This window comes from Electrona antarctica (genome assembly GCF_951216825.1).
Source record: "Electrona antarctica genome assembly, chromosome: 11".
Classification (NCBI taxonomy): Eukaryota; Metazoa; Chordata; class Actinopteri; order Myctophiformes; family Myctophidae; genus Electrona; species Electrona antarctica.
In genome coordinates this window covers 35,777,707-35,792,706 of record NC_136792.1, presented here as the reverse complement: position 1 = coordinate 35,792,706, position 15,000 = coordinate 35,777,707, and the positions used below count along the sequence as shown (strand labels likewise).

The 15,000-nt window shown below is 49.6% G+C and overlaps 1 protein-coding gene across 1 annotated transcript in view; it reads right to left on the bottom strand.

Moving 5' to 3' along the window:
- Nucleotides 1-15,000, bottom strand: part of pdgfd (platelet derived growth factor d) — a gene marked incomplete at its 3' end in the record, with an annotated part of 94,635 nt that overhangs the window by 35,283 nt on the left and 44,352 nt on the right. Inside the window, exons 2-3 of the mRNA XM_079513574.1 lie at nt 14,471-14,660; nt 12,632-12,809 (exon numbers count right to left, since the gene is read on the bottom strand). Coding sequence (XP_079369700.1) covers nt 12,632-12,809; nt 14,471-14,660 — 368 coding nt within the window. The remainder of the gene's footprint in view (nt 1-12,631; nt 12,810-14,470; nt 14,661-15,000) is intronic.

Below are 15,000 nucleotides of genomic sequence, written 5' to 3'. Positions count from 1 at the left end.
GGGAATCCCACGTGTTAGATCATATTATGGGAAATGAGTCGTGCCCCTCCCTCCCTCCCTCCCCACAGGGACTAATCTTCACATGAAAGGGAAACTCCATCTAAAGATAGAAATCACAAATGTCCTCGCCCATGGTCCCTAGACAAACCAATCAATATTCATAGATAACAAATGTCTTCTCCCAGAGAGAAGCCGCCGCGAAGAACAAAGCTACAGTATACCAATCTGTGAAGTCAGCGGGAGACAGGACACAATCCCTGCAAGGCCTAGACGCTGACTGTTAAAGAGCTATTTCACTTTTAAACCATTGAGGCCTGACCTCAAAATTAAAAAGAAATCTTCTAAATCCTCCAGTTTTCTGAAATAAATATTTTCACGATTTAAAAAAAATAGCAGACCTACAAGCTCGTAGCTTGTATGAGCTTGTAGATCTGCTATTTTTCAATAGCTAAATTATAACAAAAGGGGTTCCCGCCCAAATGTGTTAAACACTTCCAAGACAATCAGTTCATGCAAACGGCGTTTTCGGCCAATCAAACGGAGGTTTTGGGAAACGGATAAATAAGATTTTCCAAAATATCCATCCGGATCAGTGGATCTGTGTAGTCATGCGAAACGGAGCTTTTGAGAAACGATGACGTCACCGCTCATTAGCGCATAATATCATTTTTACTATAGGTGAGAAAGCTTGCGCCTGGAAACTACACAGATATCTATCCGATTGTTCATGTTTTTATATCACTGCGTTAATAAGTAACTTATCATTGTTGCATTAACTGCACCACGTCATCAGCGAGCAATCCAATATAAATGATAATATCAGCCTATACAGCTACTATAGTCCACCAGATGAATTGTATTGGTGCGGAGGGCAAAGCTTGAATAAAGGGTTAATTGCAGACCTACAGAGAAACTGTGGATAATGCGTGGCGTGTGCAACTGTGCATACTGCATAGCCATTTGAAACTACTATATTCTTGTTCATTCAACCTTTATTTAAATTCTCGGAGAGACCATTGAGGGAACCCCTCATTTACAATGATGCCGAGATTACATACAAAAAAACAGTAATACAACAACAATATTAGTTACAACAAACCGTTAATACAATTATATATTCAGCAATCAGTTAAACAGCAACATACAGGTGATGGACGGTTATTGAGTAAATTCCTAAAATGACCAATTGATGCCAGGGTATTAAGTTTAAGTTCTTGTTGCAAGAGATTCCAAGAATCTGAAAGATGCTGAAAGCAGCCTTTCCAAGTTCAGATTGGCAAAATGGACCAGAAGGCCTAGCCAATCACTGGAGCGAGTTACAATGCAACTAGGTTTCTGATGTAACATGGATGAAATATATGATATATAATTTCCCGACCAGGGCTTTATATATGAAGAGGTGCGTAAAGTTAGTCTGACAGCTACACCAGCGCACGCCACATGGATGTGAGAATCATGCATTTCCTTGCCATATTGTGACATCCCCTACGACGTGTTCATTGCGATGAAACATGACGAAACATGACGGTCGTATTGTTTCAGAGCTATAACCTTGACCTTGAATTTGTAGTCGGGAATTCCCAGAGGATCTGTACTCAGACATCTCCCCGTCAACGCTGAAGTACAGTGTTGAGAGCCAAAGCGTCATCATTCCTGATGTGGGCGTGTGTCAGCTCAATGTGCAAGTTTGATTAATGAGAGCCGTATCTAACCAGCAAACAAATACAGTAGACTATGACATTCCTCTTCCCCTTTGTTTGGAGAAATGGTGAAAACACACACACACACACACACACACACACACACACACACACACACACACACACACACACACACACACACACACACACACACACACACACACACACACACACACACACACACAGATAATAATGATGAAATATGCAGTGTCCTTGCGCTTGTGTCTTTTCATTACATTCACTGGTTTTTACTTTAGTAAAAATACTAAGAACATTAGTGGCATCAAAATATACAATATTTACAGTACCACATTTCACTGTGGTATAAAAATGTATTGTCTCTGTCGGGTGGAAACCTCATATGCCCCAAACTGTGACTTTTCAGGATTCAAATTCAAAAGTAACAAAAGCAGCTGATCTACAAGCTCGAAACACAATGCATTTCATACCACGTTTCAACATTGTGGACCTGCTACTTTTGAGTTACGCTGAAGTGTGTTCAAGTACGGTGTTCATGTATGGAAAACAAAACACAAAACGTTAGAATATGGAGATAAGAGTTTTCTGCCCGACAGCAACGATATATAATTGAGTACTTATTCCACTACTGTTCCGACGGCGATACCATCTCACACACCTGTTTTCTCTTTCCACTCCTCCCCCCCCCCCCTCTCTCTCTCTTTCTCACCCTCTCTCTCTCTCTCTCTCTCTCTCTCTCTCTCTCTCTCTGTGTGTGACAGGTGAGGAGAACAAATTAGAGCTACTAAATGAAGCCTTGCACGCTGCTTAAGTCTAGTGGAAAGGATGAGAGAGCATGAGCGACTGAGCCAAGACTACGGTGTGTGTGTGTGTGTGTGTGTGTGTGTGTGTGTGTGTGTGTGTGTGTGTGTGTGTGTGTGTGTGTGTGTGTGTGTGTGATAAGGTTTTAAGAGGAGTAGACTAAAGGACAAAACGCTGACATCTTCCTTAATGGTGTTGTTTCATGCCTGAATTAGTGTGACACACATGCAAACACGCACGCACGCACGCACGCACGCACGCACGCACGCACGCACGCACGCATGCACGCACGCACACACACACACACACACACACACACACACACACACACACACACTACTAAAACTATACCCAGGTGCACATGATTTAAAAAGCGGCGTTGAGTTGAACTCCACTACTCACTGAATGAAATAAATGCTCTTCTCCCAATGCACATTAACCCATTACATCCTGGAGCCAGAGGTTCTCAAGGGTTTTTGTGCCGAAGACCCCCAATATGATAGCCTATATATTTGTACGTTTTACAGACTTTCAAGATTTTTCTATCTCTTATGACCAACTGTCGAAGGCCCATTTGTGCATCGCTCAAATCGAGGGAATTGTCTTTTAATGAAGTTCTGTAGGTGCACAGAGTAAAGGGTTAATGAAGTTCTGTAGGTGCACAGAGTAAAGGGTTAATGAAGTTCTGTAGGTGCACAGAGTAAAGGGTTAATGAAGTTCTGTAGGTGCACAGAGTAAAGGGTTAATGAAGTTCTGTAGGTGCACAGAGTAAAGGGTTAATGAAGTTCTGTAGGTGCACAGAGTAAAGGGTTAATGAAGTTCTGTAGGTGCACAGAGTAAAGGGTTAATGAAGTTCTGTAGGTGCACAGAGTAAAGACAGGACCTCATTATCTGTGACATTTTTGTTACCCAATCTGGGAACGTATCAGCAAAAAAGGAGAGAGAGAGAGAGAGAGAGAGAGAGAGAGAGAGAGAGAGAGAGAGAGAGAGAGAGAATAGATGCTATAGCTGGTGTAGTGTGTGGCTGATGAAGACATTTCCTAAGGTGATCGCAGCATGAGGGCCTTTAATTGCAGTCAGAAAATGTTGTGGAGAGAGCCAGGAAAAAGTGCTTACACAGGATACTGTGATACTGCCTGAACAAGAAGGCATCTGACAAAACCAGAGACACGTCTTCATATCTCTCCATCTCCCCCCCCCCCCCCCCCCCAACCCCCCTCATACGCTTTCGCTGCGCCATTCGTCTTTGTCCCCCACCCCTCTTTATCTTTGAACACACCCGTGGGGTAGCGTTGTTTTGTATAGGCGTGCAGAAAGTCTTCCTGGGCTTTCTCTTGTCCTCCCTTGCACTCAGCTCCAACTCTGCCAGAACAAAAGTAACGAATGAAGTTCAAAAATGGGGAACCATCTTTGAATCTCCCCCCGTGTGCATCTCTCTCTCTCTCTCTCTCTCTCTCTCTCTCTCTCTCTCTCTCTCTCTCTCTCTCTCTCTCTCATATTGTAGAAGAGAGAACATATTCCATGTCTTGGTCGCGCTCGTGTCCTCTCCCCCTGACAGCATGACGAAGCTAATCTCCTTATCTGCTCACTTGACAGGATTTAGAAAGAACACTTCCTCGCCTCTCCCCTTCCTTTCCTGAACTCTTCTCCATCACTCCTCCACCGTCGAGGGGAGGTCTGGGGGGGGGGGGGGGGGGGGGGGGGCTATCGACTCTCCTTCGTATGTCGGTGTCGCACGCCGAAAATAGCAGACGTTCAAGCTCACAAGCTGTAAATCTGACTTAGCGATTCCATCTTTCTACTTCACTGCCAGAAACAGGAGTAGTGTAGTGTGGTGACTGGTACACACACCCAGGAGACAGAAGGACGTTTGCCTATTCCAAGGCTTTTAATCACAGAATTCAGTTAACAGAATAGTACTTTCAGATTCACTTGCATGGCATGTCACAGTAGGGAGTTACAACACAGATAGTTCAGTTCCTTTGTTCGCCCACTTGATGGTGCTGGCGGGGCGCCACTGGACCTCGTCTCGGGACTGCGATCAAAGGTGCGTATATGACTTCACACAGGTTGGCATGACAGTTACTCTCTCGGCAAGGAATGTGAATGGGTGAGTACAACTTAGGCCAGACACGCTCTCCGCAGAGCTGCCGGTTGCAAACGGGAACGCAGGTACGTGATCAAACAGTCTGTGCAGCTCTCGGCCTCTATATATAAGCACGGGAAGTATAGTGGATACTCAGCATTGGATGAGTGCGTCACTCCGCTTCCTCTGCTGTGTACTAAGGGGTTTACTCCGGTTCCATCCCGTGCATGTTTAGGTATGTGCTGTACTAAGGGATTTACTCCGTTTCCATCCTTATGTGCTCCTCTTTCCTCGTCCTCTTCACCAGTCAGTAATGTGACTGTCCGTCAGATAGGCGCTCACTGAGTGCGCCGTAGAAGCCTATAGTCGGACACAGGACAGGACACAATCAGTATAATATCTATTCACGTTTACACATAGAATGGGTAGTGAATCGTGGTGCTCGACTTACCGCCCAACTCGCCCGATAGCGTGCTGCTTCACCCCTGGAGACTGGATCTGTACTGAGGCAGAGAGAGCTGCCTTTTGTACTGTCCCGCCCTTCTGACAGAACGCAGGTGACGCGCATTCCAGCTGATCGAGAATGTGACGCGGGACATACCTGCCCTCTAGGACCCGCCCTAGAGGTTGGTGCGCTCTTCTCTCTCTCTGCCTCTGCTGGCCTCCAGGGGTGCGCTTACCTGTTGGGCGGTGTTCTGCCATCGAGACACCACATATCCCCCCCCTTAAGCGCTTGGCTGGTGCGGGTCCCCCCCCCCCGTCCTCCTCGTACCGTCTAGACAGGGCGTCGGCGTGGGGGATGCTCCGCCCTGGCTTGTGTTCCACCTTGAACTTGTAAGCCTGTAGTTCAAGGAACCAGCGCGTTACGCGAGCGTTAGTGTCTTTGTTGGTGGACATCCATCTGAGGGGGGCGTGGTCGGTGAAGAGTGTGAAGGTCCTTCCCCAGAGATAGTATTTTAAGTGGTGCACTGCCCACTTCACAGCTAGACACTCTTTCTCTACGGTTGCGTAATTTTTCTCGTGGGGTAGGAGTTTACGGCTTATGAACGTGATCGGGTGCTCCTCGCCGTTAAAGTCTTGCGCAAGGACAGCCCCGAGCCCTGTCCCCGACGCGTCAGTGTGCAGGAGGAAGGGTTTTGTGAAGTCTGGCGCTTTTAAGACCGGCTCCGCACACAGAGCGGCTTTAAGCTGTTGGAACGCCTCCTCCGTCTCGGGCGTCCACTTCACAGTGTTAGGGAAATTTTTTCGTGTCAGCTCATGGAGTGGCCCTGCGATAGTAGAAAAGTTGTCAATAAACTTTTGGTAGTATGCCATCAAACCAAGAAACGACTTCACCTGTTTCTTGTTGGTGGGGCGGGGCCAGTCACGTATCCTCTCCACTTTCTTGTGCTGTGGCTTAATATAGCCGCGACCGATGGTGTGGCCGAGATAGTCAGTCTCGGTCAGTCCAACCTGGCATTTTTTTGCATTCGCGGTGAGCGCCGCTTTGCGCAGGGCACCTAGGACTGCCTCCAGATGCTCGAGGTGTTGGCCCCAGGTCTCGCTGTGGATGATGATGTCATCCAAGTAGGCGGCGCTATACTCACGGTGGGGTCTCAGTACCCTGTCCATGAGCCGCTGAAAGGTGGCCGGGGCTCCGTGGACACCAAAGGGAAGCACGGTGTATTGAAATAATCCGTCCGGCGTGGAGAAAGCGGTTTTCGCTTTGGCGCGGTCTGTGAGTCTCACTTGCCAGTATCCTTTGGTCAGATCCAGCGTTGAGACGAACCGGGCCGGCCCCAGCCGTTCCACCAACTCGTCGGACCGCGGCATGGGATACGTGTCGAAGAGGGAGACGTCATTCAGCTTCCTAAAGTCATTGCAGAACCGGAGCGAGCCGTCCGGTTTGGGCACGATGACGATAGGGCTAGACCACGGGCTATGGGATTCTTCGATCACTCCGAGCGTCAGCATCTTCTTGACCTCGTCTCTAATCGCCAGCCGGCGGGCCTCTGGTATGCGATACGGCCGCTGTCGAATCACCTTCCCCGGCTCGGTGATGATGTCGTGGCGGATCACATTCGTGCGGCCGGGGATCTCTGAGAAACGATCTCGATAGCGAGCCAGGAGCTCCTTCACATCCTGGATCTGGTTGGGGGACAAATCCCCCCCGATCGGTACCTCCTCCACATTCTGAGGGGAGACAATAGTTAGTAGAGCAGAGGGGGGGCGGCTTCGGGCTGGTGCCACCGCTTTAATAGGTTCACATGATAAATAACCTCATTCTTGCGGCGTCCGGGTCGGCACACCTTGTAGTTGACCGGGCCAATCTTTTCCACAATTTCATATGGCCCCTGCCACTTGGCCAGGAATTTACATTCAACGGTGGGGATCAGAACCAGCACTTTGTCACCCACCTGGAATTCTCTCGGCGTGGCTCGTCGATTATAGACCCGGCTCTGCTCTTGTTGTGCCTTTTCCATGTGCTCACGGACGAGCGGCCATATCCTCCTGGCGCGCGCTTGCATCTGTTCCACATGATCTATTACGCTCCGATGTGGAGAAGGCTCGCTCTCCCAGGCCTCTCGAGCCAGGTCCAACAGGCCGCGTGGCTGCCGTCCATAGAGCAGCTCGAAGGGGGAGAAACCTGTGGATGCCTGGGGGACTTCACGGATAGCGAACATCACATAGGGAATCAAGCGGTCCCAATCCTTTCCATCAATATCAGGCAACTTTTTTAGCATCTTTTTGAGCGTCTGATTAAACCGCTCGACGAGCCCGTCAGTCTCAGGATGATACACCGAGGTTTTAATCCTTTTAATATTTAGCCACTTGTACAGGAGCGTGATCACTTGCGCCATAAAACAAGTGCCCTGATCCGAAATCGCCGCATCTGGAATTCCCACCCGGCTGACTAACATGAGTAGCTCATGCGCCACTGCTTTGGCTGTTGCAGCGCGCAGGGGAATGGCCTCGGGGTATCGGGTGGCGTAATCTACAATTACGAGAATATATCTGTGTCCCCGATTAGTTTTGGGCAAGGGTCCCACCACATCCATGGCGATGCGTGAGAATGGAATGTCAATAATGGGCAGGGGGATGAGTGGGTTGCGTTGGAACGGGCGGGGCGCCACTAGCTGGCACTCTGGGCAGCTTCTACAAAAATCCTCTATCGCTTTTTTTGCTCCCGGCCAATAGAACCGTGCCATCACTCGCTCGTATGTTTTCTGGACCCCCAAGTGGGCTCCCAACTGGTGGGTGTGTGCCAGGAATAGGACGCGGCTCACATACTGCTTCGGCACAAGCAGCTGTTCTACAATCTCCCCGCCTCGATTTTTTGTTCCCCGGTATAACATTCCTCGTTTTACACAAAAGTAAGGATAGTGTAGCTCACTCACCCCCTCCTCGAGCTGGCCATCGATAGCTGTCACTTGTCCGCGGGCGCCGCGGAGGTTCGAGTCCTCCCACTGTAGGGTGGCAAACTCGCCACGGGTCGCCGCCTCTCGGGGCTCGGCGTCCGGGAACTCGGCGAAGGGGTCCGGGCTCTCCGAGGCCGGGGGTCCGCGCGTCGGCACATCTGGCTCCTCTGCGAGGCTGTCAGGCGGGCTTGAGCCAGAGGAGGGGGAAGGCGCTCGATCGTCCTCTCTGGCCGAGCCGCCGCTGGGGTTCTCTCTGCCGCGGCCGCGGAATGCCGGGTAGGCGGGCCGTGCTGCGGTGGTTTGGCGGCGGCGGCGGGGTCTGTGTGAGCGGCGGGGCCGCGCCGCTCGTTGGCCGGGTTTCCAGTAGCGCTCGAAGAGAGCGCAGTCATAGCCTAATAGGAGAGGCACCGGTAGGTCGGGGACGACGCCGGCGGCCACCGTCGTGTCGCCGCGGGGCGTCTGTACCCGCACGTTGGCCGTGGGGTAGTGGCGTACGTCTCCATGGACACAGGTGACCGGGATGGTGACAGAGGAGAGCGCTCCCGCCAGGTCGGCGCGCACGAGCGTGACCGCGCTGCCTGAGTCCAGTATGGCCTGGGCGTCTGTGCCGTCGATTTTCACCGGTATAGAGAATTGTTGTCCTGGTTCGCTCTGGGTGTGCAGAGCGGTACGGGGGGCCTCTGACGTCACGCTCGCCATGGAAGCATCCCGGTCTCTCTCTGGGCAGGCCCAAGCGATATGGTCTATTTTTCCGCACACATAGCATTTGCGGGGTTTCTCTCCGCCTCGGGAGGAGCGCTCCGAGCCCCCGTCTCGGCGCTCGGTCTGCTGCTGCTGCTGGCCTCGGTTCGAGCGCCGGTCACGGCTGGGACGTTCTTCGGTGGCCGGTTTGCTGGAGGTCTCCCCGCGGGGAGTCTTCATCAGGTCGCAGGTGACCTGCCAGTTGTCGATCAGATCAATCAGTCTATCAACGGAGCCGGGGCTCACTTGTGAGGCGTACCTCCGTGCTTCGGCCGGCAGCGCACGGATACACTTGTCGATGACCACTCTCTCCACGGGTGGCACGTCTCCTTCTCCGAGTAGCCAGCTGCCCGTGAGACGCATCAGCGAGGCGACCTGGCTCCGGGCGGGCTGGCTGGCGGCGAAGGACCAGTTGTGGAACTTTTGGGCACGCGCCGGCAGGCTGTTGCCCTGGCTGGCGAGTATGGCGGCTTTTAATCTCTGGTAGTCACGGGATTCGGCGATGGAGAGGTCGCTGCACACTTGTTGGGGCTCGCCGGTCAGGAATCCGGATAGTATGGTCCCCCAGTCCATGACCGGCCACCTCTCTCGGGCTGCGATCCGCTCAAACAGCTCGAGATAGGCCACGATATTGTCGTGGGGCGTCAGTTTGGAGAGGACATCCCCCGGCGGCCGAGACGCTGCATGGTCCCGTCTTAGGCTCCGTGCCATCTCTTGCACCGCTGCCTGTAGCTCGGCCTGATTCTGTATCAGCGCGGCGATGGCGTTATTCTGCTCCATCATGCTTGGGTTTTATTTAGCGTGGACCAGTCAATGCCCGGATTCTCCACCAATTGTGGTGACTGGTACACACACCCAGGAGACAGAAGGACGTTTGCCTATTCCAAGGCTTTTAATCACAGAATTCAGTTAACAGAATAGTACTTTCAGATTCACTTGCATGGCATGTCACAGTAGGGAGTTACAACACAGATAGTTCAGTTCCTTTGTTCGCCCACTTGATGGTGCTGGCGGGGCGCCACTGGACCTCGTCTCGGGACTGCGATCAAAGGTGCGTATATGACTTCACACAGGTTGGCATGACAGTTACTCTCTCGGCAAGGAATGTGAATGGGTGAGTACAACTTAGGCCAGACACGCTCTCCGCAGAGCTGCCGGTTGCAAACGGGAACGCAGGTACGTGATCAAACAGTCTGTGCAGCTCTCGGCCTCTATATATAAGCACGGGAAGTATAGTGGATACTCAGCATTGGATGAGTGCGTCACTCCGCTTCCTCTGCTGTGTACTAAGGGGTTTACTCCGGTTCCATCCCGTGCATGTTTAGGTATGTGCTGTACTAAGGGATTTACTCCGTTTCCATCCTTATGTGCTCCTCTTTCCTCGTCCTCTTCACCAGTCAGTAATGTGACTGTCCGTCAGATAGGCGCTCACTGAGTGCGCCGTAGAAGCCTATAGTCGGACACAGGACAGGACACAATCAGTATAATATCTATTCACGTTTACACATAGAATGGGTAGTGAATCGTGGTGCTCGACTTACCGCCCAACTCGCCCGATAGCGTGCTGCTTCACCCCTGGAGACTGGATCTGTACTGAGGCAGAGAGAGCTGCCTTTTGTACTGTCCCGCCCTTCTGACAGAACGCAGGTGACGCGCATTCCAGCTGATCGAGAATGTGACGCGGGACATACCTGCCCTCTAGGACCCGCCCTAGAGGTTGGTGCGCTCTTCTCTCTCTCTGCCTCTGCTGGCCTCCAGGGGTGCGCTTACCTGTTGGGCGGTGTTCTGCCATCGAGACACCACAGTAGATAAAGACCTAATGTGTTTTCACCTCTGCGTTCCTGCGTTACCCGCTTTGAACCGACTTTGCTATGACAAGCACTGGAGCTGCACAAATCCAAACGGCGGCATGAGTGAGTGGCATAAATGGCGTGGCTAATGAAGTGAAAAGGATTTTTTTTTTTTGTTAAAAGAGTCAAAGCTCTATATTCTGATAGTAATCACTGCTATGGAGTGTTTGTTCTGTAACCTCCCTGTCTTTCCAGCTCTATATTAAGCAGAAAATAGCATTTTCAGGTCGGAGACCACTTTTATTCACTCGAAAGACGGAACTCCACAAAGGTATTTTCATCAAGTTCAATGATATAGTGTAGTATACCAATTTCTCTGCTCATTTTTGGTTTTGTTTCATCGCTTCAATGTCACTCGTTTATCCTGCATGTACCCTGGATGAGTGCATTAATGTTTACAACCCACACACTTTTTGATGAGATGAAACTCTTCCAACTCTGAGCCTCTTGGGGCTAATATAATCATGTGTTCTGGGATGGAGTACCCTAACTAATTTATTTGTGTGAGGTCTGCAACTTTCTTTTCGGCTCTATGGGATGCTAGTGTAGCAGAATGTGCAGGTGTAATCAAATTATCATTGAACAAGTGCCAATGCCAAGATTTCCCATGCAGTCCACGTATCAATGAATTTGGCTATTCTGGCTCTCTTTTTTAAAGATATTCTGGGGGCTTTTTGCCTTTATTGATAGATCACAGTATAGGTTGATATATAGGAAATGGGGGAGAGAGATGGGGGGGAAGACACGCAGCAAAGGTTGTCGGGATCGGGACTTGAACCCGCAACACCCTGTCAGGTTGGATTTCCAGCCTAGTTGCCTGGACTGTTAGGCCGTTCCAGGCCCTTATCTCTTATTATTGTCTCCACCTGGCCGAAGGCATGGGGAGAGAGTATGTTTTGCACTCCGTCCGTGTGTGTGTGTTTCCGTCCTTCCGTCCGTCTGTTACCAGCTAATCTCCGGCACCGTTAACCCAGTCGATGCCAAACTTTGCACACACACTCCCTGGATGCCAATGATGAACCTCTGCCCCGCATTTTCCAGAACGGCCTGTTATAGCGCCACCATGAGGCAGCTTTTCACATTTTTTACCTAAAACTGCACCGATCTGCGTGAAACGTTGCATGCACACTCCCTAGAGGCCAAGGACAAACCTTTGACCTGCATTTGATCTGCCTTTTATAGCGCCACCAGGAGGCCGACTTTTGTAAAACACATTTTTTGATATTACTCCTCCAGATTCTGTCCAAAAATCTCACAAATCGTTACACAGTATCTCTATGGTCATGTGCTCAAGTCGGATCTGTCCGATATTTCATATTCCATCCTAATTGCCTATAATTGGCTTCCACAGTTTGCAAGATTGCCCCGTTTTGAACAAAAGCCTCAAATCATGAACGCAGCATGCAATTTACGTGAAATCTTTCACACATTTTCTTACTAGGCTGAGGAATATATCCCACCCTTTTCACATTGGCCTGTTATAGCGCCACCAACAGGTTGATTTTTGCAAAACACATTTTTGGAACAAAATGCCTCAAATCATCCAATTGCCATCAAAGGCGTATGAAGAAATGGCAACCTTTTCACATTGGCCTATTATAGCGCCACCAGGAGGCCACAACCTGACCTGCCCTGGTGGAGACCTGTGCCCCGAGGGGCACTTTTTCTAGTTATTATCTCTTATTATAACCTTTTTTCTTTTACCCACAACGTTGTGAGCTTAGATCTGCTATTCTCGGCTATAATGTTCCCCTCAGAATAGGGACGCTAGGGTGGTTAATGTAATTAAAGAAGTTCCTATCACACAAAGATAACACAAAGATCACACAAAGATTTGGTGGCCCCCCTGTAATAACTCTAAGCATGTCCTGTTGAAGACGAATGTTATACAGCAGTGGCTTTCAACCAGTGGTCCGGGGACCACGAGTCCTTGAGGGGGTTCCAGGTGGTCCCCAGCTAAATGATGGAGAGATGGTAACCAAATGGACCTTTATTAGATATTTAACTCTTGAGAGTGTAAAATGAGGGTTGAAAACCTGTGGTATACATGAGTACATATACGTCATTAGGCCTCACCAGCAGTGAGTAGTAGACTTTGAATCCGGGCTTGGCCACAAAGTAGTCGTCAGACTGGAACACGACTCGGAGCATGTTGAACTTGGAGGTGAGACGGGGCGGGGCTTTCTTACCGCACCAACGCCCCCAGATTATGGTACTGGTCTCTGATTGGTCCTCCACCGACACATAGTCATACCTGGAGGGGACGGCGGGGGGTAGAGACAGTGGTAGAAGGTAGAGGTGAATAAAAGTCAAACACCATGGAATAATGAATAACGAGGTTCTAATAGCCAGTTGTGGATATTTAACAAAGTAGATTTAACCAAATAGTAGGCCTACTATAATTTTCTTTTTTTGATACTTATGACGACAATGCTATGTTGTCCAATCTGTATTGTAGAGTATATGCTAAACACAATATAACTCATACTGGGGTGCTTCTATTAGGTCGTCCTGCTCTTCTACTGAGACATTTAGATCCTGTGTCTAGTTTGGACACACCTTTGACATACTCCTGTTTCTTGTTTTACAAACAAAAAGAAGAAAAAGATTGACCTTGTGAGCTTGTAGATCTACTATTTCCACTATTATTTATCTATCATTATTATTTTTTTCCTGGAAAATATTTTGGGACTCTTCCACTTTTGAATACTAAAGTATTGTCCAAAGAATGTACTTCGGAATACTTAAGTATTTTTAGCAAGCAAGTACTTTAGCTCACGTACAAATTTGACAGTATAGCTTTCACCTGCAGTTGAGTAATATTTGACCAGGTGTATCTATTCGTTGAAGTACTGGTGTTGAGTACTTCCACCAGTGCTAATATCAACATAAGGAGTCTCTAATAGCATCATAAAGATGAAAATGATCACGTAATGCATTTGGCTTAAAAAAACGATGACTCGTGGTAGGGATTGCAGTCATGCATGGATAGAGGGATGGATGGCTCGATGGAGTGATAGGGAAGGAGAGAGAGGGATGGACAGAAGATGGAAGACAAGGAAACAGTGACTCTGCAGTTTTTCCTTGAGAACAATTTTTTTTGTGGGATAACTTTGCTGGCGTGACTTTGACTAAACAATCCAGCAGTCAATGTAGTAGTCAATTAGTGGGGCCATCGATCAAACATGCACACACGCACGCACGCACGCACGCACGCACGCACGCACACACGCAGCCACGCACGCACGCACGCACGCACGCACGCACGCACGCACGCACGCACGCAAAAATCCATGAATCGCAGCCAAATAACTACCCCCGTCTAGCTTCTTCCCAATCTTTTCTCTCACCTCCTCTTCCCTCAGTTTCCTTCATCGCTCCATCCCTCCCCTCCTCCTATAGGCTACTCCCCCTTTCCTTTGTAAGCAAAGTGCTTACAAAGACAGCTGAGTTGCAAACGGGGATTTAAAAAAAGCCTCTCCCCTTAACCCTCAAGGACAAACTCTTTCCCGTTGCCAAGAAAAAAGAACTTCATCCCTTCATCCCTCTATCCGTAGCCCCCCAGCCCCCCCCCCCCCCCCTAAAAAAAATGTTGCATTCCCATACCATTCTCTCATCAATCGGGATGGGAGGGAGTTGACACGTACAATGCAAGAGTTCTAAGCGTGATTAAATGTATACCTCCGAAAGTAACGTCAGTACACTGTTTGGATGGACACTGACTATCATTCTTGCACGGGGGCCATCAAAAGTACAATATTTGTCTTTGAAATAGAGTGAAAAAGTTTTTTCAGTATTGAATATGTTTTTTCACTACACCTTTTGTTCTGAAATGTTCTTGAAATTACATTTCAAGGGAGGGTTGGAAACCCTAACTTCTCTTGTCATCCCCGTTTTGATTTGTCGTTCTCTCACTTGCATACGCTGTTCTCGGCGTCCTCCAAGCCGAAGTGTCCGTCAAACTCCAGCTGCACGCGTGCCCCCGGTGGCGACAGCAGTTTCCATGACAACATCAGGTTGCGGGGGTAGGAGCCGGGGTAGCGCGGGCTGTGCAGGACCCCGCCCGACGCCGTCACCGTGATCACCTCCTCCTTGCGATACAAGTCTGTGGTGGTGAGGCCATTGATTGTCTGTTAGTGGTTACACACAACTGGTATCAGTTAGTTCGCTATAACAGGAGGGGTGTATGTGTTAGGTTAGACATACCAACAGGCCAACAGTCCTGCAGTTAAATGAGTCCGACACCCTAACCCCAAACCTAACCCTGACCGCACGCGGAAGCTACGGGTGATTTGTAACCGGTCACGGGTGATTTGTGGCCACGGGTGATTTGTGGCCACAGGTGATTTGTAACCGGCCACGGGTGATTTGTAACCGGCCACGGGTGATTTGTAACCGGCCACGGGTGATTTGTAACCGGCCACGGGTGATTTGTAACCGGCCAC